At 40.3% G+C, this 24,489-nt stretch overlaps 1 protein-coding gene across 1 annotated transcript in view; it reads left to right on the top strand.

Annotated features, from left to right (window-relative positions):
* Positions 1-24,489, top strand: part of MSH3 (mutS homolog 3) — a 189,731-nt gene that overhangs the window by 25,423 nt on the left and 139,819 nt on the right. The window contains exon 9 of the mRNA XM_052643629.1: positions 22,604-22,716. Coding sequence (XP_052499589.1) covers positions 22,604-22,716 — 113 coding nt within the window. The remainder of the gene's footprint in view (positions 1-22,603; positions 22,717-24,489) is intronic.

Below are 24,489 nucleotides of genomic sequence, written 5' to 3' on the forward strand. Positions count from 1 at the left end.
TTGTAAGAATGTACACGTTCTTACATTTTCTCTATAGAGAGAAGCAAAGGAAAAACAATGATTTTTAAGCACTGTGTTAACTGCAGTTAAGATCACTTTAGCTTAGGGATATTATATGGTTATAAAAGAAGAAAGCAATAAACAAGTATTAATTAATATTAATTAATGCATTAATTAATATTAATTAATGCATTAATTAATATTAACCAATGCATTGATTAATATTAATACATTAATTAATATTTACTAGTTCTCAAAGAAACTGATTTTTAAGGCAAGTCAGGTGAACAGAGCAGATGATGGTCGATTTTGAGTACGGTGAGGGAGAGCTTCCTGGGTCCTGGCACAGCCAAGGAAGGCCTGTGGAGAAGGTGGGCTGGGTCGGGGACCTTTGCAGGATTGCGGGGCTTTGAATTGGTAGTGGGGAGGATGGTATGTTGTGTATGTGTGGAAACGACACGAACTGTGAGACTCACAGGCTGGAAATATTAGAAGAGGTGTGAAGACAGAGGGGAGACTCTTCTGATTGGAGGAGAACTTTCATGTTGAGAGTAGAGTTGGTGAAAAAGAGAGTCAAAGACCATACGGTCCAGCCAAGGGCTGTGGACTCTAGTGGAAGACAGTTGGGTCTCTGGGTAAAGGAATGGCGTGACAGAAAAGAGGCCTCCACGGGAGAGTTGAGTGAAAAGCAACAACAGTTCCCATAAAGGAAGAAGGTGTGCAGAGAAAAGGAGGAGACCGAGGAGTTTGGAGCATGTCAGTAGCTGGGAGTGGGGGGAAGAATCGAAAGCTGCAGAGAGGGCGGGGATAAAGAGCCAGTCAGAGAACCAGGAGGAGGCTGGGAGACACAGTTGTAGTCCATCTGCTGCGAATGGTGGGGTCTGTGCTGTGTGTTGATTTTTTACAATATTGACGCTGTTAAAATTTTCTGGAACCGCATGGCATTTAGAAATATATATTTGGCAAAAAACTAACCCTAATCCGTTGATCCCATTTATCAGTCTGGTGAGAAAGGCAGTCTAGGTTCCCCCCTCGGCCTTTGCTAGTATGGATGGGGTCGGATCGTATTTTTTCTGTGGTGTTTGACTGGAGTAGGGTGGTAATTGTTTAAGAATTTTCAATCTTGTTTGGCTAGGCCTTTCCTGCGTGTTTGTCTGGGGAGAGCAGGCTTGTTAGAGCCTTTGTGTGCTCCTGTTGGAGACTGTCAGCTTTTTCACCTCCAAAGCTGCGATGTATGTGCAAAAGTAAATCCGGGGGGCTCCCCTCCACGTCACTCCTCAGGTCTCAGGTTCCCTGCTGGTCTGCTCTCTGCCCGTCTTCCAGAGTTGGCTTCTATTCGTTTTCTGTGTAATGTGCAGGGAATTGTACTTCTGAAGAGAGGGGAAAGAGCGTGTCTGCACTTTCTTCCCAGAGCAGAAGTGCTTCTAGTCAGGATCTTATTCTAAAGATTCTTCTGAGTATGAATGAACATTGCTTCCTGGATATTATCTTAATAAAACAAAATTTTAAAGCCCTGAGATTATGTTAATAATGCCATTGTTCAAATCTTTACTGCAGTTTTGTACATGGGTGAATCTGATTAAGGGAAAAAGAAAACTTTCTTTTCAAATTTTCTCTAATTTATTACTCTTTGGTATCGCCTTAACTTTATGCATGTTAGAATATTTTTAAAAACGTAGCCAATGGGGAAAGTCCACCTTCCATTCCTGGGTGAATTAACAATCTGTGTCTGGAGATCTGCTGCTTGATGAAGGGTAATTGGCCGGGTCAGAGGTCTAAAACAAAATAACATATTGGTTGACATCCATTCTGTAACCTCAAAATAGTCAACCGTAAGACTTCCAACTACCAGGACAAGACTCTGTTCCCATGGGCAGGGGAGCCTTGTGGGCTACCGTCCATGGGGTGACAAAGAGTTGGATAGGAGTAAGTGGTAACAGCAACAGTAATTTGATTTAATATACTGAGGTTGATGGCATTTCTACAAGCTTGTTTGGGAGCCCTGCACACGATAGCAGCTCAGAAAATGCTTGATGAGTTCTTAGGACTCTTTTCCTCAGCACCGTCATGAGCTCTTTCTCTTATGTTGTACCTTCAGCTCTGATGAGCTCTTCTTGGCCAGGCTGAGCTGGGCTCTCCATCTCTTGGGAGTGGACATAGGCCCTGAATAGGCTGTACTAGATTGTGTTCTGGATTGCCCCTAGCCCTAACAGGAAGGCTGTGGGGGAGAAGAATGCGTGATCAGTGGATCTGCGTGTTGAACCAAGGCCACACCACAGGGTCAGTCCTTACCTGGGGGGGCCATTGAGACCAGGGGAGGGCTGAGTATCACCTGACATCCTTAAGATGGTTTGTGTCCCACTGGGGAGGCCAGCACCTGCCACATCAAGGAGGTGCTTTTTGAACTGTGGTCAGAAGTCATTGGTGGACTATGAAAACAATTTTGTGGGTTACAGTTACCATTAGAAAAAAAATGAAGTACAGTAGTATAGAGTCAAAGGTAGATGGGTGTGTTGTATGTGATAAGCTAAGAATTGTTTTAGGAAACTTCTTTTTTTTTTTTTAATTTATTTATTTTAGTTGGAGGCTAATTACTTTACAATATTATAATGGTTTTTGCCATACATTTACATGAATCAGCCATGGGTGTACATGTGTTCCCCATCATGAACCTCCCTCCCACCTCCCTCCCCATCCCATCCCTCAGGGTCATCCCAGTGCACCATCCCCGAGCACCCTGTCTCATGCGTCAAACCTGGACTGGCGATCTGTTTCATATATGATAATATACTTGTTTCAATGCTCTTCTCTCAGATCATCCCACCCTCGCCTTCTCCCACAGAGTCCAAAAGACTGTTCTATACATCTGTGTCTCTTTTGCTGTCTCGCATATAGGGTTATTGTTACCATCTTTCTAAATTCCATATATATATGTTAGTATACTGTATTGGTGGTTTTCTTTCTGGCTTACTTCGCTCTGTATAATAGGCTCCAGTATGAAACTTATATCCTAATTAATCCTTTAACCCAAGAAAAAGTTGCATCAAAGACAGATTGACTTCTGGTCATTCCAGTTAACAATAAATTAAATAATATAGACAAAACACATTAGCTAAATAATGCTTCCTTTTCCATTCAGCTTCCCAAATGTTTATTGTACAGTTACCATGGATCTTCTTGAGATTAGAAGATCCATGACCTTTGTCCCTTGTGTGTGTTAGTAGCTCAGTCGTGACCGACTCTTTGCGACCCATGGACTGTAGCTTGCCAGGCTCCTCTGTCCATGGAATTCTTCAGGCAAGAATACTGGTATGGGTCGCCATTCCCTTCTCCAGGGGATCTTCCCAATCCAGAGATTGAGCCTGGGTCTTCCACGTTGTTTACCGTTCTAAGCCACCAGGGAAGCCCTTGCCCATTAAAGGCTACCAGTCTATTTGAAAAGCTAGCATATATGCAAATCACTGCAGTACAAAGCAGATTATACAGTGTGTGTGATAGGAAAGCAAACTAAATACTAAGAGAGTACACGAGAGGGCGAGGATAATTCTTTGTGAACCAGCACTCCTTAGAAGGAAAGTTATGACCAACCTAGACAGCATATTAAAAAGCAGAGACAGTACTTTGCCAACAAAGATCCATCTAGTCAAGGCTATGGTTTTTCTAGTGGTCATGTATGGATGTGAGAGTTGGACTATAAAGAAAGCTGAGCACCGAAGAACTGATGCTTTTGAACTGTGGTGTTGGAGAAGACTCTTGAGAGTCCCTTGGACTGAAAGGAGATCCAACCAGTCCATCCTAAAGGAGATCAGCCCTGGGATTTCTTTGGAAGGAATGATGCTAAAGCTGAAACTCCAATACTTTGACTACCTCATGTAAAGAGCTGACTCATTGGAAAAGACCCTGATGCTGGGAAAGATTGAGGGCAGGAGGAGAAGGGGATGCCAGAAGATGAGATGGTTGGATGGCATCATTGACTCGATGGACATGGGTTTGGGTAAACTCCAGGAGTTGGTGATGGACAGGGAGGCCTGGCATGCTGCAGTTCATGGGGTCGCAAAGAATTCGACATGACTAAGCAACTGAACTGAACTGCTTGGTAGAAATATAATGTGAGTCACATATGTAATTAAAAATTTTCTAGCAGCCACATTGAAAAGTAAAAGAAATAGATGTAATTAATTTTTAATAATTCACTTTTTAAATTCAGTATATCCATAATGTCATTTCAACATGCAGCTCTGTTATATTCTGCTTTCTGTATTAAATCTTCACATTACTTTTTACAAAATTTTCGAAGTACAGTGTGTATTATACACTTCCAGCACATCTTAGTTCCGACCAGCCACATTGCAAGTGCTCAGTGGCTGCATATGCGTAGTAACTGCTATATTAGACAAAAGCAGTTTTTTTGTAGTGTAGGGGGAACTTCATGGAACACTTAATTAGACATGTGTTGGGGAAGTATATTCCACAGTGAGAGAAAAGTTTAAACAAAGATGAAATACGAGTTTGTAAAAAATGTTGGGTGAAGCTCTTACTATACACCAAGTATATTTGGTGACCATTGCTCATATTAACTCATGTAATCTTCACAACAGCCCTTTGTGGTAATTACTATTATTATATAGTAATCACTATATAATTTATAAGGTACAAATTTGTATATGAGGAAACAGGCGCCGGTGGTCTAGTAGCTACCAAGTGGCATGGTAATGCTTACATGTATCTGTTTGTCTGTCTCCAAAGATCCGGTGTCCCGAACCCAGGATCTGGATCTGTGAGTATGTGAGGTTAAATGACAAAGGGAAGTTAAAATTGCTCCTCAGCTGACTTTAAGGTAGGGAGAGTACCCTAGATTTGGCAGGTGGGCCCAGTGAATCACCAGAGTCCTTTAAATGTGGGCGAGGAGGCAGAAGAATCAGAGTGATGCGATGGAAGTGTTTGACCCACTCAGACTGGCTTAGAAGATGGAGGAAGAGGCCAGGAGCCGTGAAGTGTAGACTGACGCTAGCAACTGGAGAGGGCAAGGAGATTCTCTCCTCGAGACTTCAGAAAGGAGCTCAGCCCTGCTGATACCTTGATTTCAGCCCAGTGAGCTCAGTGTTGGAATTCTGACCTACAGAACTGAGGTAATAAATGTATGTTGTTTTAAGCCACTAAGTTTTTAGTAATTTGTTATATATTAATAGAAGAGTAATACACTATCATTTTGTGTGGGTACTGGGTAGTCATGCAAACTGTTTTACTTCCCGTGGCTTGTAGCTTTAAAGAATTTTTTGTTACTTGGTAGCTGGTTACAGAATTAAGTCAAACCATTGCCTCTCTTCCTTGAATGCCCAGTTTCTTTTGCTTCCTTTTTCAAACTAGCTGACAGTTGTTTAATACTCTTGACATCGACATAACTTTTACAAGTAGGAATGTAAAAACTAGCTGGCTTCTGACTGAAATATTAGTAGTTTGGAAGCACTTGATAAAATCATTACTGTCCTTTTAAGGCTGAGCAATTCCTACTTGCTAAGTCAGGCAGTCATTGATGTATAAGTTACCTTGTAGGTAAGGATCCTTGGCAGTCTTTTATGTAACTTTTAACTACCAATCCCCAGAGACCACAGAATTTACCTGTGGGTGATTAAATTGAGTAAGACAATTGATTGCTCACCCATACAGAATAAAATCCTATTTCTTCTACCTACTGGAAAACCGTGGGAACAGCCTGGTCTACGGGTTGATTGTCACATTCTGCCTCCTTTCCGCCTGCTTATTGCTACGGAGAGAGACAGAACTTAGCCTCTCAACGAGTTTTGTCATTTTCCTGCAGCTGCTGAGGAAAGGGCATCCTTAGGTTACTGTGTACTGTGCCCTTAGGGCCCTGTGTACAGTGAAATATATGCCCCTGAAAGAAGAGGCGCTTCTTGTTTGCTTGTTCGTTTACTTTGTCTTCCCCTCTGTACTGACAAAGGGGACATGTGTTTTTTTCAGTCCGTTATGCCATACACTGCCTTTGTCAAAGTGCTGGTATTTCACAATGCTCTGCAGATACATAGATGGAAAGGATTTTTTAAAAAAGAACAATTCCAGAGTTAATTACTGGCTAAAAGTTGGGAATAGTCATGGGATTCATTCATCCCCTGGGGCCGTGATGATGTGAAGTGTTTGTGGATGTCTTCCCTCTAACTTTAAAAGTAGAAAACTTTGACTTTTCCTGCTTGATGCTGCCTTTGTCCCAGGAGCTTAGTGAGTGCCAGTCTTATCTTCCAGAATTCTCTTTGTGGCTTAGGGAATGTGTGTGATTCTCCAGCATTCCTTCTGAGAGGCTCTGGGCTGTGCTGATTGCTCCTGAGAGAGGACAGGTGCTTTTTGCCTGCTCGGCAATCCTTATCTTATATCTAAACCTTATTTTTTACACATAAGTAAGGAGATAGTGATGTTTTATAGAGAGAGTTTTAGTTTTCACTTGCATACTCTTCTACTTGATTTGACATTTTTAAGCAACAAGTTATGCAGAAAGGTTAAATTAATTGATTTTACGAGTTTGAGTTACAATGGGCTTCCCTGATAGCTCAGTTGGTAAAGAATCTGCCTGCAATGCAGGAGACCCCGGTTCAATTCTTGGGTCAGGGAGATCCGCTAAAGAAGGGATAGGCTACCCACTCCAGTATTATTGGGCTTTCCTTGTGGCTCAGCTGGTAAAGAATCTGCCTGCAATGTGGGAGACCTGGGTTCGATCCCTGGGTTGGGAAGATCCCCTGGAGAAAGGAAAGGCTACCCACTCCAGTATTCTGGCCTGGAGAATTCCATGGACTGTATAGTCCATGAAGTTGCAAAGACCCCATTTGAGTTGCAAACCCATTGCTTATGTAAGGTAAGATGAGGCCAGGAATATGGCGCACTTTCTCCTGTCTGGTCCCTTGTCCCTCTCTCTGGTTGCTCTGTGCTGATGGTCATGTTCTAAACATGTCATATATAGTGAGAGATGGCCTGGACCATGGTCTGAGTGTAGAGTCAAACAGCCTGTGTGTGAATCTTAGCATCTTAGCTTCCTGTTTGTTTGTTTGTTTTTTTTAAAGCTATGGATCTTGTTAACCTCTCTTTGGCTCTGTTTCCTTATTCAAAACCAGGTATATAATAATAGAACTTTTCATAAAGTAGTAGTGGCGATGAAGTTAGTTAATACAAGTAATGATTTAAAACAGTACAAAGAACATAGGAAGTGTTCAGTAAGTGTTAGCTCTTTTTTTCATTCACTGCTTGTTTTCTTTTTCTTTTCTTTTTTTCTTTCTTTTTTTTTTTTTTTTTACCATTCTTAAATTATTCTTATGTGGTACGCTGGGTTTTCTCCTCATCTGTCTTCTAAAATAGCCTGTATTTTCACAGTGTTACGCCTTTATGAAGCTATCCTACAGTTTTCAGTTGGGGTTCTAACCTTGGTTTACATTGAAAAATAATCTGTAGATATTAAGGGCTTCCTTGGTAGCTCGGATGGTAAAGAACCCGCCTGCAGTGCAGGAGGCCTGGTTTGTTTGATCCCTGGTTCAGAAACATCAGTTGGGAAAAGGAATTGTAGCTATTAGATTCTGTTGCCTGTGTCGTTGGTCTGTGCTAGATCTAGGTTGTAGAGGCTTGTGAGACTGGCCAATTAATTATGTTCTCATGGAATTTTCTTTCTGGTTGTTAAAGCCTTGGTAGCTTAAAATCAGCCATGGTGAGCATACTGACACTCTTTAAATTGGTTGCCACAGCATGCCTCTCAATGTACTAGGTATTTCAATGATTTGTTTATAAGCATCTCTGAATAGGTGTTGAGCCTTTCAGTGGGGTTATGTTATTTTGCTGGGACTGATGAAAGTACCACAAACTGGGTGGCTTAAAAAACAGGAATTTGTTTACTTCTGGAGGCTAGAAATCTAACATCAGGGTTCCAGCAGGGTTGGTTTCTTCTAAGGGCTGTGAAGCAAGGCTTTCCCAGGCCTCTCCCCTTGGCTTGTAGGTGGCCATCTTCTTCCTATGTTTCTTTATATTGTCTTTCTTTTGTGTGTGTCTCTGTGTCCAGGGGCTTCCTTGGTATCTCAGCAGTAAAGAATCCACCTGTCAGTGCGGGAGATGTGGGTTTGATTCTTGGGTTGTGAAGATCCCCTGGAGAAGGAAGTGGCAACCTGCTCCAGTATTCTGGCCTCTGTCATGGGATTCTCCAGGCAAGAATACTGGAGTGGCTTGCCATGCCCTCCTCCAGAGGATCTTTATTCCCCAAGCCAGGAGAACGCACATCTCTTGAGTCTCCTGCATTGGCAGGCGGGTTCTTTACCACTTGCCTTGGGCTTCCCTGTGGCTCAACTGGCAAAGAAACCGCCTGCAATGTGGGAGGCCTGGGTTTGATCCCTGGGTTGGGAAGCTCCCCTAGAGAAGGGAATGGCTACCCACTCCAGTATTCTGGCCTGGAGAAGTCCATAGACTATATAGTCCATGGGGTTGCAAAGAGTAAGACACGACTGAGCGACTTTCACTTACTTACTTCTACCACTGGGAAGCCCTGCAGAGTCAGGCACGATTAACCAACTGAGCATGAACCCGAGCTCTGTCCAGATTCCCCCCTTTTATAGGGACACAGGTCATACTGAACGGGGGCCCACCTAATGACATCACTTCAACTTGCTGACCTCTGTGAGCACTCTGTTTCCCAATAAGCTGACATTCTGAAGTACTGGGGTTAGGACTTCCACACTGGGCCTTTAGGAGGACACAGTTCAACCCATAACACACAGCAGGGACCTCCTTTTCTCTTTTTTTCCCATTTATTCCTGTAGTGAAGATTTGTTGCATTGAAAAGGAAACATCAGTTAGTTATTCATTGTACTATGAATTGCAGATTGTCAGCTTGTTGATTTTTTTTCATTTAGGTTTTTTCTTAATTTATTTTTTAATTGAAGGATAATTGCTTTACAATATTGTGTTGGTTTCTGCCGTACAACACGTGAATTAGCCATAAGTGTACATATGTTCCCTCCCTTTTGAACCTCCCTCCAAATGTCTTTTAGAAGCAGCCTTTTCTGGGGATAATATCAGAGTTTGGTATTCGATGAGGAAAACATTAGTTTAGGAAGATTGCTTGTTTTAGGTTTTCTCAGGCAGGCTTGAGCTTGTTAATGATCTCAAAAGGCATGTGATCTGAGTGAAATTGTCTTGATTTTGTGTCTGTCACTGAGATAATGTTTTTAATCATGCATGAAAAAAATTTGAGGTGACTTTCCACTAATCTGAGATTGTAATGCTGATGATTCTCTTCAGAATTCTATAAGATGATTGAGTTCTCAGAAAGTAGGGTTTTGTTTGCTTTTCTTAAAGGCATATAATATCAGATAATGATTTGGTGATTTTTGTGACTGCAAAAAAATGTCTTTCAGTCATAGGAAATGTAAATTAATTTGTAAAAATTTGCTTGGTATTAGGATGATTGTATGTATGTAAAATAGTGGTTGACATTTAAACTGTGATCATCTCAAAGCATGTAAATATGGAATGTACTTTTTAAAATTAAATGTTTCTCTTCAAAAAGAAGTTCTTTGCACCATGGTTTTTGCTGAATAAATTCTAGAATTAGGATCTTATTCCAAAAATGTATTTGAAGTAGACATTTGCATAGCAATTTGTTGGTCTAAATGTTGAGTACAGTTGCTTAGTCGTGTCTCACTCTTTGCAGTCCCATGGACTGCAGCACACCAGGCTTCCCTGTCCATTACCAGTTCCCACAGCTTGCTCAAACTCATGTCCATCGCTTCAGTGATGCCATCCAACCATCTCATCCTCTGTCATCCCCTTCTCCTGTCTTCAGTCTTCCCCAGCATCAGGGTCTTTTCCAGTGAGTCAGTTGTTTGCATCAGGTGGCCAAAGTACTGGAGTTTCAGCTTCAGCATCAGTCCTTCCAGTGAATATTCAGAACTGATTTCCTTTAGCATGGACTGGTTGGATCGCCTTACAGTCCAAGGGACTCTCAAGAGTCTTCTCCAACACCACAGCTCAGTAGCATCAATTCTTCAGCGCTCAGCTTTCTTTATAGTCCAACTCTCTCATCCATACATGACTACTGGAAAAACCATAGCTTTGACTAGACAGACCTTTGTTGGCAAAGTCATGTCTCTGCTATTTAATATGCTGTCTAGAGGTTGGTCATAGTTTTTCTTCCAAGGAGCAAGCCTCTTTTTCGTGGCTGCAGTCACCATCTGCAGTGATTTTGGAGCCCAAGAAAATAAAGTCTCTCACTGTTTCCATTGTTTCCCCATCTATTTGCCATGAAGTGATGGGACTGGATGCTATGATCTTACTTTTCTGAATGTTGAGCTTTAAGCCAACTTTTTCACTCTCCTCTTTCACTTTTATCAAGAGACTCTTTAGTTCCTCTTCACTTTCTGTCATAAGGGTAGTGTCATCTGCATATCTGAGGTTATTGATATTTCTCCCGACAATCTTGATTCCAGCTTGTGCTTCATCCAGCCTGGCATTTCGCATGATGTCCTCTGCATAGAAGTTAAATAAGCAGGGTGACAATATACAGCCTTGACATACTCCTTTCCCGATTTGGAACCAATCTGTTGTTCCATGTCTGGTTCTAACTGTTGCTTCTTGATCTGCATATAGGTTTCTCAGGAGGCAGGTCAGGTGGTTTGGTATTCCCATCTCTTTCAGAATTTTCCACAGTTTATTGTGATCCACACAGTCAAAGGCTTTGGCATAGTCAATAAAGCAGAAGTAGATGTTTTTCTGGAACTCTCTTGCTTTTTTGATGATCCAGAGGATATTAGCAATTTGATCTCTGGTTCCTCTGCCTTTTCTAAATCCAGCTTGAACATCTGGAAGTTCATGGTTCATGTACTGTTGAAGCCTGGCTTGGAGAATTTTGAGCATTACTTTACTAGTGTGTGAGATGAGTGCAGTTGTGCGGTAGTTTGAGCATTCTTAGGCATTGTGTTTCCTTGGGATTGGAATGAAAACTGACCTTTTCCAGTCTTGCGGCCACTGCTGAATTTTCCAAATTTGTTGGCATATTGAGTGCAGCACTTTCACAGCATCATCTTTTAGGATTTGAAATAGCTCAACTGGAATTCCATCACCTCTACTAGCTTTGTTCGTAGTGATGCTTCCTAAGGCCAATGTTCAGATTTCTTAATAGAATATTTTCAGCTATAAATTATAATGGCAAATATCAAAACTTTAATTTTTAATCGGCTTTAATTGAGTATAATTTACATGCAATACAATTTACACAATTTAAGTGTATAAGTCAAATCAATTTTGAAGAAATATATACATCAATGTAACCACTGCCCCAACTAAGATATAGAGCATTTCCCTCCTTTCAGAAAGTTCGCTGTGCCTCTTTGCATTCTTCTCCCTACCTCCTCTTCCTACTCCAGACAAATACTGATCTGGTTAGACTGTTCCAGAGTTCACATAGATGGGCTCATTACAGTATGCATTGTTTTGTGTACAGCCCCTTATAGCATAATACCTAGGAGTGTGTCAGTAGTTTGTTCCTTTTTATTGTTCAGTGGTATTTCCACAGAATTTGTTTATCCATTCACTTGTTGAACATTTGAGTGTTTGCGTATTTGCAGTAAAGCTGCTGAGCACATTGATATTCTAGTCTTCTTATGGGCATATATTTTTATTTTGGGCTAATACCTAGGAATGGAATCGCTGGGCTGTGTTGGTAAGTATATATTTAACTGTATAAGAAACATAGCCAAACTTTTAATTTTAATTTTATTTATTTTTGGCTGCACTGGGTCTTTGTTGGTGTGCATGAGTTTTCTCCAGCTGCAGAGAGCAGGGGCTACTTGCTCATTGTGGCGCACAGGCTTCTTGTTGCCAGGCTTCTCTTATGGACCGTGGGCTCTGGAGCATAGGCTTAGTTGCCTTGCAGCATGTGGAATCCTGGTCCAGGGATCAAATCTGTGTCCCCTGTGTTGGCAGGTGGATTCCTAACCACCAGACCACTAGGGAAGCCCAACCAAACTCTTAGTTACCCAATTTATGCTGTCGTCAGCAGGATATGAGAATTACAGTTGCCCTATATCTTTGCCAGTCTTTGGTGTTGACATTGTTTTTAATTTTAGCCATTATAGTGATCGTGAAGTCGTGTCTCGTTTTTGGTTTTAACTTACTTTTTCTTTTTTGATCACCAATGATGTTTTCATATGCTTCTTTTGCTTGTTAAAGAAAAAAGTGGGTTGCCCTCCTACCGTATTGGTGGGAATGTAAATTGGTGCAGCCACTATGGAAAACAGTATGGAGGTTCCTTAAAAAGCTAAGAATAGAATTGCCGTAAGATCTAGCAGTCCCATTGCTGGGCATACATCTAGAGAAAACTCTAATTTGAAAAGATACATGCTTTTGTTCTTAGCATCACTGTTTACAGTAGCCAAGACGTGGAAACAACCCTAAATGTCTATCAACAGAATCAATAAAGAAGATTTGGCACATATACAGAGTGGAATATTACTCAGCCCTAAAAAAGAATGAAATAATGTTATTTATAGCAACATGAATGGACCTAGATTATCAGAGATTATCCCAGTAAGTAAAGTCAGTCAGACAGAGAAAGACAGACACCATACGATACCACTTGTATGGTTGTACAGTTGCTAAGTTGTGTCCAGTTCTGCACCTCCATGGACTGCAGCATGCCAGACTCCCTGTCCCTCACTATCTCCTGGTGTCTGTGTGTGCTCAGTCACTCAGTCATGTCTGACTCTTTGTGACCCCCATGGACTGTAGCCCGCCAGGCTCCCATGTCCATGGGATTTCTGAGGTAAGAATACTGGAGTGGGTTGACATTTCCTTCTCCAAGGGATCTTCCTGATTTAGGGATCGAACTCACATCTCTTGCATCTCCTGCATTGGCAGGTGGATTCTTTACCACGAGCACCACCTGGGAAGCCCTCACTATCTCCTGGAGTCTGCTCAAATTCATGTCCATTGAGTTGTTGATGCTGTCTAACCATCTCATCCTCTTGCTCATTATATGTGGAATCTAAAATGTTGTACAAATAAACTTATTTACAAAACAGAGAAAGACTCACAGATGCAGAAAACAAATTTACGTTTACTAAAGGGTGGGAGTGGAAGAGGGATAAATTAGAAGTTTGGGGTTAATGGATGCAAACTGCTATATATAAAATAGATAAACAACAAGGTCCTACTGTATAGCACAGGGAACTATATTCAGTATCCTGTAATACACTGTGATGGAGAAGAATATGGGAAAATATAAGCATATATGTGTGTGAGTGTAGGTACTCAGTCATGTCTGACTCTTTGCAACCCCATGGACTGTAGCCCGCCAGGCTCCTTTGTCCATGAGATTTCCCAGGGAAGAATACTGGAGTAGGTTGCCATTTTTGACTCTAGGGGATCTTCCCAACCCAGCCTGGACCCGTGTCTCTTGTGTCTCCTAAATTGGCAGGTGGTTTCCTTACCACTGTGCCACCTCAGTTCAGTTCAGTCGCTCAGTCATGTCCGACTCTTTGTGACCCCTTGGACTGCAGCACGCCAGGCCTTCCTGTCTATCACCAACTCCCAGAGTCCACCCAAACCCATGTACATTGAGTCGGTGATGCCATCCAACCATCTCATCCTCTGTCGTCCCCTTCTCCTCCTGCCCCCAATCTTTCCGAGCATCAGGATCTTTTCCAGTGAGTCAGCTCTTTGCATCAGGTGGCCAAAGTATTAGAGTTTCAGCTTCAACATCAGTCCTTCCAGTGAACACCCAGAACTTATCTCCTTCAGAATGAACTGGTTGGAACTCCTTGCAATCCAAGGGACTCTCAAGAGTCTTCTCTCAACACCACAGTTCAAAAGCATCAATTCTTCGGCGCTCAGCTTTCTTTATACTCCAACTTTCACATCTATACATGACCACTGGAAAAACTATAGCCTTGACAAGACGGACCTTTGTTGACAAAGTAATGTCTGCTTTTTAATATGCTGTCTAGGTTGGTCATAACTTTCCTTCCAAGGAGTAAGCATCTTTTAATTTCGTGGCTGCAATCACCATCTGCAGTGATTTTGCAGCCCAGAAAAATAAAGCAAGCCACTCTTTTTCCACTGTTTCTTCATCTATTTGCCATGAAGTGATGGGACCAGATGCCATGATCTTCGTTTTCTGAGTGTTGAGCTTTAAGCCAACTTTTTCACTCTCCACTTTCATTTTCATCAAGAGGCTTTTGAGTTCCTCTTCACTTTCTGCCATAAGGGTGGTGTCATCTGCATATCTGAGGTTATTGATATTTCTCCTGGCAATCTTGATTCCAGCTTGTGCTTCCTCCAGCCCAGCGTTTCTCATGATGTACTCTGCCTATAAGTTAAATAAGCAGGTGACAATATACAGCCTTGACGTACTCCTTTTCCTATTTGGAAGCAGTCTGTTGTTCCATGTCCAGTTCTAACTCTTGCTTCCTGACCTGCATATAGGTTTCTCAAGAGGCAGGTTAGGTGGTCTGGTATTCCCATCTCTTTCAGAATTTTCCACAGTTTATTGTGATCCACACAGTCAAAGGCTTTGGCATAGCCATCTGGGAAGCCTGAAATCATTTAAATATACACATATATTCCACTCTTTTTCAGATTCTTTTTCCATATAGGTCATTACAGAGTGTTCATTAGAGTACTCTGTGCTGTACAGTAGGTCCTTATTAGTTATCTATTTTATATATAGTGTGTGTATATTGGAGAAGGCGATGGCACCCCACTCCAGTACTCTTGCCTGGAAAATCCCGTGGACAGAGGAGCCTGGTGGGCTGCAGTCCATGGGGTCGTGAAGAGTCGGACACGACTGAGCGACTTCACTTTCCGTTTTCACTTTTCACTTTCATGTATTGGCGAAGGAAATGGCAACCCACTCCAGTGTTCTTGCCTGGAAAATCCCAGGGACGGGGGAGCCTGGTGGGCTGCCGTCTATGGGGTTGCACGGAGTCGGACACAACTGAAGCGACTTAGCAGCAGCAGCAGCAGCAGTGTATATATCGAGGTTATCAGTTTTAGAGTTTAGCAGCTTTTGTTAATTTTTCTAATGCTTAACTTTAAAGTTAATCTGTATCTTTTGTTTTCTCATTTTTAAAATTAAAAAAATTTTGATTTATTGGGATATAGTTGCTTTACAATGTTGTTAGTTTCTGCTGTATAACGAAGTGAATCAACTACATGTGTATACATATATCCTCCTCCTTGGGTCTCCTTCCCACTCCCACTTCTCATCCCACCTCATCTAGGTCACCACAGAACACCCAGCTAAGCCCCCTGTGCTGAATAGCAGATTCCCACTGGCCATCTATTTTACACATGGTGGTGTGTATATATGTCAATCTCAGTCTCCCAATTCATCCCATCCCCTACCTGTCCTGTGTCTCTTCTCTATGTCTGCATCTCTATTCCTGCTTTGCAAATGGGTTCATCTGTACCATTGTTCTGGCCTCCACATACATGCGTTAATATACAATATTTATTTTTCTCTTTCTGGCTTACTTTACTCTGAAGACTGGTATTTAAGTGATGCTTCGAGTGACTTCTTTTGTTTTTCCCTGTTGAATGAAAATGGTTTGTGTCTATTTTGGAGAGGAGCAGTAATTCTCTGAAATCCTACCTTAGCTTTTCCTCAGCTTCATCCCTGGAATGAAAAAGGTGCCGTTAGAAACACATCTTGGGAGCTACTGAGAATATTTCTCATTGCTGACGTGTTCTTTCCTTTGCGTCTGTCCTGCCCAATTCCATCTGTTTTTAAAGCTCTCTTTTTTCCCCTTGAGCACATGACTACTGCTATCTTTCATTCTTAAGTAGCAGTGAGAATATTAATAATAATAGCAATAGCTAACAGTAGGTATTAGGTACCTATTCTAAGGGCTTTATATTTATTGACTGAGCTAATCTTCACAAACCCTATGAGGGAGCTACTGTTCTTTTAATACAGATTTCCAGGAAACTGAGGCCTAAGGCTATTAAGTCTAGGTTATGCCACTAGTAAGTGGCAGAACTGGGATTTGACCCAGACTTCCTGGTTCTGAAGCACAGGCTCGGAACCACTCCATTATATGGCTTCTCAGGAAAAACACACAGAGAAGCAACCATTCCCTTCCTTTACCTCTGCTGCTTCTGGATTTCAAAAGGAGTAATGTTTTATAGCACAGTTAACATTATTTTGGTTAATATTCCATGAAACTTTCATTCCTTTGTAATGCATATTACGGTTTGTATTTCTCTCTCTAGCAGTAAAGTTCTTGACAAAAAGCATGTGGGCTTCAAACAAAATAACTTTATTTCTGAAGGTATTACTTTGCAAACCTATTTCTGAAGGTATTACTTTACAAACCACAGTCCCACGGGTCCAGTAGAAAGCACAGGTCATCCTGGCGTGTGGTTATTCTTCTGGGAAAGCTGCTTAGAGGAGGTGAGTCCTGGCTGGCTTGTTAAGTTAGAATGTGTGCAGAGGCCTGCGGCTGTGGTATGTGGAGATGGGTGGTAAAAAGATTCATGACTGGGATAGACTGAAAGATTAAGAAGGGATGGAGGTTCTAAAATACTGTTCCATGGGAGTTCATCCTTGGGGAAGATTTCCAGGGTCAGGGAAGAAGAGCTAGTTATGACTGTAGACAGAAATAACACCTTCTCTAGGCCCCTGGACTTTCTGCCCCCTTTTCCTCTCCCTTCATCTTCCCCTTCCCACTGGCTCCCCAACTTTGAGCACTGTTAATTCTCTTTATTTTCCTAATCTCATTGCAGATAGAAGTGCTTTCCTTCAGGTTAGCAATTTCCAGACAGATTAGCAATTTTTTGATGGCCTGTTGCCTGTCTCCCCGCCCCCCCCCCCCAAAGTAAATACTACTGTAAAAGAAAAAGTAAAAACCAGAAGATTTTCTTGGAAAGACATGACTTTAGCTAGTGTAGACGTCTTCCCTTAAAGTAAGATCTCCTATCTTAGTCTTTTGAACAGCAAGCACAGCTGCCAGCCTTGGTTACTCCCTGGACCTTAGGCCTTCTCTCCGCCTCAGGCCCCATGGGGTTTACACAGTGAGCGAGGAAATTCTCAGTCCTTCCCCTTGCTCCCCAGCTGGGCTGTCCTCTGAGGCCACATCCTAGTGTTTGTTTACCTCAGCTCTTTCTAATCCTGCAGGGGCTTGGCCCTAAACCTGCTTTTACTTTCTAGCCCCTAGCAGTAACTTGGCAAGGGTCCTTTTTGCTCTGCATGGTGGGGAAGGGGGGTCGTCGTGGTCTCTAGAATCTCTTACTTATCCTCTGTCTCCCTCTCAGTTGGGGCTGAAGCAGGCTCACCACCTGAAATCAGACTGGGTTTTTCTCACTTCCATTTGTTGCCATCTTTAAGATGTTCTCTGTGAGATTGTGTCTGCCTCCTTCTCTGGACAGTGAAAGACTCCTTTTTGACTTTTCTAAAACCCTATACTTTCTACTGAGTTCTTGCTGAATTTTTAAAAAGTAGAAAATGAGCATCTTGGTGCACAGCAGTGAAAAGCTTGAAGGTAGGCTGGAATTAGGCGTGGCTGGACTTACGAGCTCCCCTTTGTCTCCCACTCTGGTGCTGGCCAACGGCTCGTGTTCTGCAAGGTAGCAGGATGGCGGCAGCCACTCTGTCTCCTGAGCTCCTAGCCGTCCAGCTTCAAGTCCGGGGAGATGGACAGACATCTTCCGAGAGCTCCTATGTAAATCCAGTTTCCTTTTTTTTCTCTCTTCTTAATAAACAACTTAATTTTTAATAAGTAGTATATTCTAATGGTTCAGAAATTTAAAATTCATAAAAGAATATGGAATGAAAAGCATTTCTTCTATCCGGTCCTTTTTATCTTTAAGTAGTTCTCTTTGTCTTGTTATAATGCTTTTGTTCCTGAATTTTACCTTGTCTGATAGCAAAATCTTGTCCCATGCTTTTTTTAAAAATTTGTATTAGCCTAATATATCCATCTGGGCAGTTTTCCCCATCTATCCATTTCTACCCTTTCTGAATTATTTAAAATTTTGTTCCTATTGGTAGTGTTAGAAAGTTTTTCTATCTTGTAATCCAGTCTGAGATTAATTTTCTTTAAATAGGTGAGTTTAACTCACATTTGTTGTCATGGCAGATATATGTGATATTAGCTTGCCTGTATTTAATTTTCTTTTTTTAATATCTTTCAAAGACTCTTTCACTGTGTGGTATGTTTTCCTTGCTGTTCTTCTGGGGTTATTCTGATCTTTTTGTTCTAGTGGTTGTCTTTATAATTTGACATTATGCCCTCTGTCTTTTAAGAAAGTGATGATAGTTCCCTATTATGAGCAGTGATAAAATTAATGAATTTCATCCTAATATGGAGACATCGTAACTATGTTACATGGTCTGTTTTATTTAATCTCAACCTCTATTGCATTCTGTTTCCAGAGGACAGAATTTAATCACTCAGCAAACTTGGAACTCAGTCTGTATGTTATTATCAGTAAATACACCGTCAGAGGAGGGCTTGAGTTTTCCTAGAGTAGATTATCAGCATTTAACAAGGCTTTTTTAATATATAAAAATGATAGTTTCCAAAGTCAGCATAGATCATAAAATTGGTAAGCTGACATTTGGTCACATTTACATTATCAAAACCTTTGTAGGTAGTCTGTTACTCAACACCAGAAAATTACCAGTTTTACATCCAAGTTGACTTTAAAAGTTCCTTGGTCTAAAGCTCCCCCTCTTTTTTAGCATGGACTCCGCGCTTGTTGAGACTCTTACCACCGCTTAACTTTTCAAATACAGTATATTTGGCAACTGACAGGCATGTAATATACAAAAAGGAATTTTTAAAATTGGAAACTTAAGACAGTCCAGCTTTGCCTACCCCATGTAATGACTGAGACTTGTTGCATGTTGACATTAGTCCTCACATCCAGCCCAGAGGGGCGGTTGCCTCCCCAGGTCCCTGGAGGAACATAGCTTCTGTGGCCTCTTTTCCATTCAGGAGGCTTCAACCCCTGGTCACAAACAGCCTCTTAAGAGGGTGGGAAGGTGTTTTTTTGTTTCTGTTTTTTAAAAATCATTTTTAAAGTTCCATGTCAATTACTTGACTATAGTTGACTTCCTTACTGTTTTTTTTTTTGGTGAATAGATACTAACTGCCCACCTCTAACAGAGCAGCTAAAACATGGACTGCCTTTGGAGAAGATTTACATTTCCACTTTGTACTCAGTCCTGTGATAGTCACTAATATTTTTCATATAGATGAGTGTTTGTGGTCTGCACATTGCCTGTGGATCACCCCCAAAACGCTGCTGAAAATACCCTCTCTCCCCCAGCTTCCTGCTGAATTCAGATTGAACACATTTGGGGTGTAGCACCTGTGCTTTTAATGTTTGTTGCTGGTGTTTCCCACCCAGGTCTTTCCTGGGTGCAGGCTGCAGTTTGAAGAAACCAAGATCGACCATCCTCTGTTGAATATAGAAATTTTACTAATATCCAGTTTGACAAAATTCTCTGGCTGGATATTACTCTTTATGTATACAGTGTTTCAGGAAGGCTTTTGTTTCGAAGATACAGTGATTTGATTTTACCATAAAAAGAAAAAAATCTAGGAAACCACAGATTAGAGATTTCACATAAAACTCCAACCAGTTTGTGGGGGAAAAAAAATGTAGGAGGATATTTAACATACAGATTGCAAAATGTTGAATTTAACACTCTTGTAATGCTTCCATGGAAAGCCTCAAGGATAACTGACAAGTCATTTTTTATCAGATTTAATGGGTTTCTAAATTCTTATCTGCTTCTCGAACAAAATGTTAATTAGAACAGTAATTGAGTTACCAGCTGCCTCGTGTGTTCACTCTAGGAACTTGTACAGAAACATTGTGGGACTCATGTAAGGTCACTCATTGCTCTTTGAGTGGCTAAATAACTTTGCAGCAGGCTTCTAAAAATTCAGGTATTAAGGGTGTCTATAGGAAGGTAAAAATTGACAAGAGATTTGCAATAGTCTGATACTCTCTCCATTGGATTAAGGTGGAAAAATCCTCTTCAGCACCACAGATGGGGGAAAATCCTCCCTTTAAGATTTCTTTCTGAAGCAGCTGATGCCTGTCTAGTTTTATAGTAGAACAGAAAATGCCTTTGGAGCTAGGTATGCTGGCACAGACATTCTGGGGGAAAAAACTAAGAAATCAAGTTTATAACTTTATTTAAGCAGTACAGAGCATCATTACAAGTATACTATATTCCAGGAATGCAGGGTTCATTCAGCATTAGAAAAAATGAATAATATGAGGTTAAGTGAGAGGAAACCATATGATCATTTTAACACCTGTAAAAAGAATATTAGGTAAGATTCAGTAATTGTTTATGACTTTTTTCTTTCTGCAAAAACTGGGGAACTTACCAAACCTTTGGCTAACAAGTCATTTACTCCAAAACCCACAGCAAATATCATACTTAAGAGTTGAAACTTTGGCAGCATTCCCATTAGCTTCAGTAAGAAACTAAGGATGCCTGTTGGCATTACCATTGTTCAACGTAGCCCTGAAGGTCTTAGCTAGTAGTATAATGAGATAGGAAAAAGAAATGAAAAATAGAAAATTTCCTCTTGTGGGTGATATTAATATATACACAGACAATATAAGAAAAAAGTGTTTAGCATAGTTGCTACATATAAGAATTTGGGTTCATATACACCAGTGATAAGCTTTTAGTAAATATAATAGAAGAAAAGATTCCCTTCATAGTATTATTAATCTAAGAGTGAGCGCAATCAAAGATACATATAATATGGAGAAAATAATGGAACAATATTGTTAGATATAAAAGACATGAATAAGTAGAGATCTTATGCCATCTTTAACAGTAGGATCTCTTAATTTGTTAAGATATAATTTCTCTCTAAATTAGTTCATTGCAATCCATTCAAAAGCCCAATAAGATTTTTGTGAAACTTGACAAAATGAACCTAAAATTTTAAAGAAAATCAAAAGCCCAGGAGTAATGAAGACAATCTTGAAAAACAAGATGGGGCCTTGCCACAGATATTGATACCAAGCCATGGAAATTACAATAGTATGGCCCTGATACAGAGATAGACAAAAAGATCAGTAGAATAGGATAAAAGCTAGAAACAGTGTCACACATATGTAGAAATGTGGAGGCAGCATTATAAATCAGTAGTAAAAGATGGAATGTTTTATAAATGGTGCTTGGTCATTAATTGATGATCATATGGAAAATAAAAGTGTATTTTCAACTTCACACCATCTCCCCAAATAAATTTGGATTAATTAAATTTGAATGACAAATCTTAAAAGTCTACTCAAATATAAGAAATAATTGAAAATATAAAAAGAAGCATGTCTAGCTTTATGTACAAATCTTGGAAATATAGTACTGAGTGCAAAAGCAAGTTGTAGAAGTGTATGTATAATAAAGTATTGCTTATATAAGATTTAAAACATGAAACAATACAATGTATTGTGTAAAGATGCTAAAATATGTTGTAAAATATAAAAACATACATGGTGATATACACCAAGTTGATGGTAGCATTTACTTCTAAAGATGGTAGATTAATATGACTGAAGAGGGAGGTGTGCAGGATACATCTGTATGTATAATTTTTTTAGATAAAAATATTCTAAAGTAACGTGGCAAAATATTAACATCAGGTGAATGTCCAATAGTAAAGAAATGGTTGTATAAATTATTGCTTTTACATACTATCAGATATTTTTTTAGCCATTAGAAAGAGTGAGTTATATCTAGGTCAGTTTATATGGAGGGAATTCCAAGAGTTATTACTTAGCAGAGAAAACAAGATGCAGGAAAGTTAGTATAAAGCCGCTCCATTTTTATGAAACAGTGTATGTGTGAGTATATATGTGTATGACATACTTGTGTATGACCATATTATCATGAAAAAAATGAGAAGGGATTCCTCCTAGGCTGTTACCATGGCTTGGGAGTGAGGTGATTAGGAAAGGAGAAGAGGGAGGGGAAGGGGGAGTCAAGCAAAATCGGAAACGGATGAGACAGTGTACTATCAGCATGGATGGTGATTTGATGACTTTGTTCATTTACTCAGATGAGCATATATACATACATACATGCATATTTTTAAAGACGTGTAGAACCACTTAAGTAAAGACTGGGAGTTGACCTAAGAGGAATTTACTGAATTTGACTGGGAAGGCTCTGGAAGAAGAAATGGACTTAGCATAGAGCCAACCAGACAAGAATTCCTTTTCGAGGAAAGGAATACTCAGTGATGTGTTCTCTTGTTAGTGGGTTTAAACAAATAATGCAATTGATTGCTTTTCTGTTTTTCTCTCTTTCTTGTTTATTAAAGTAACTGACCATAATTTTAATAAGTTCCTGATAATAGTATGTTTAGAGTGCTCATTGTGAGGAGATGATATAAAATACCAGTAGTTAAAGTAATAGTATTTTATGAAATGTAGACTTTTGACAGGGAAACCTTAGATCTTTTTTTTTTTTCATCTTGGGGAAGAATAATGAATGAGTATTTATTTTGGTCAGGTCAGGGCCTGAATACAGATAGTTCAAGATTATGTATAATTATTTTTTAAATTTTTGTTTTTTTTCTTTCAGTGTGCGGGATGACAGAATTCGAGTAGAAAGGATGAAGAATGTGTATTTTGAATACAGCCATGCTTTCCAAGAGGTTACAGAATTTTATGCAAAAGATGTAGTCGACATTAAAGGTAAATGTTTTATACATGTTAGCCATATGTCCGCAAATGTAACTGAGTTGAGATTTAGATAAAGGTGCAAATTTGACTTAAAGGCTAGTGAAAGCTAGGTAGTTATTGATAAACAACTGGAAGAAGCAGAGGAAAGTGTTCACTGTTCTTACACTTATCAGAGGCGTAACTGCAGTTGCTTTTTGTAGTTATGACCATTTTAATAATGTGATATTTTTGACGTATTTATGGAGTATAACAAGTTAATTATTTGTCATCTTCCTTCTTCCTTCCCTCAAAAGGTGGCCATGATTTTCCTTGCAGTTTTATAAAATGTGTGGATAAATCTCCTAAGGAAGGCTAGCACTTCTAAAAATTAATACCCAGAATTAAAATATCAGAACATTATTGACAAGGTCTTAGTAGGTTGACTCCATTATTTGTCTAGTTCATGCTTCCTCAGCCAAGTATCTGATTTGGTCTGCACCCCTCATTCTTGCCAGTCCAGCTTCTGTTAAGATCCGTTTTTATCCTGTTGCAAAGCTTTCACCCTTGGACCAACCTCCTCAGCTCCCTCTTAGGCATCAGTGTCTTATTGGCATTTTTCCCCCATCCTTTTTAATCTCATGGTATCTTGGCCAGTGCCAAGGAATCATCAAATTATGCTCAACTAAAGACAAGACTAAGTCATGAAACTATCATAAGCCATTCTTGGCATCCAATTCACCTACAATCACATAGGACAGAAAATCCAGTTTGCTGGCACAGCACCGTTTCTTTTAGCGGGAGGAGTCCTCTCTGTCTTTGCAGCAGTCCATAGAGCCACTGGGTGCTGAACTTCCCGGCATCCTCTAGTGACAACTCAGCTGCAAAGAAAGCAGGTGGATGCAGGATCTGCCCTACAGGAAACCTCAGCTCTTGCTGGAATTTCTCCAAAGGACATACCAAGTTCAAAGAGTCAGTGTACTGAAGGAAGGCCAAAATTCTAGAATCAGGTAATTCCTCTCCTAGTCTGGATGCAATTTCCTGATTTCAGGTCATTTCCGCCATATGCAATGCTACCTCATAACACATTGGCATTTCATCTTTATCAAGTTTCCTGGGGAACAGAGCTGGGCAGTCAAAAGATGAAATTCTCAGTAGAAGAGAAAAGACTTAATTCTTCATTTATACCTTGTTTTTACAAAAAGTTATGTTGAAAGTAATATATTTTATATTACAGATTTGTAGAGAGTATAATTTTTTCTAAAGGTATTAAATACCTACTGCAAAAAATAAAGATTAAAACATAGTTGTGTAGAAGGTAAAAAAAAGTCCCTCCTTTCAAATTCTTAAGAAATTTTTGATGTACAGGTCTACACATGAACATGCATAATTCCTTATTTTTATTAAATATGACTTTGATTTATTATTTCAACTAATTTTCATTGAATGCCTATTAAAAGCATTGTTCATACTTAAAGAAATTAGACCAAAATTCCTGCCCTTCTGGAGTTTTTTAGTCTAGTGGAAGGAGGTGTACAATAAAATAGTGTTTGAAGGTGATGAGTTCTTTACAGAAAGGCAGGGAAGGTCTTCACTGGTAGCTTAGTGGTAAAGGACCCACCTGCCAGTGCAGGTCCTACGAGTTTGATCCCTGGTCTGGGAAGATCCCACATGCCGCAGAGCAGCTAAGCCCCTGCACCGCAACTGCTGAGCCTGTGCTCTAGAATCTGGGAGCCGCAACTTCTAAGCCCATGTGCCTCAACCCTGGTGCTCGTACTCAGCAACAAGAGAAGCCGTCGCAGTTGAGAA

This window comes from Budorcas taxicolor, chromosome 7, assembly GCF_023091745.1.
Source record: "Budorcas taxicolor isolate Tak-1 chromosome 7, Takin1.1, whole genome shotgun sequence".
Classification (NCBI taxonomy): domain Eukaryota; kingdom Metazoa; phylum Chordata; class Mammalia; order Artiodactyla; family Bovidae; genus Budorcas; species Budorcas taxicolor.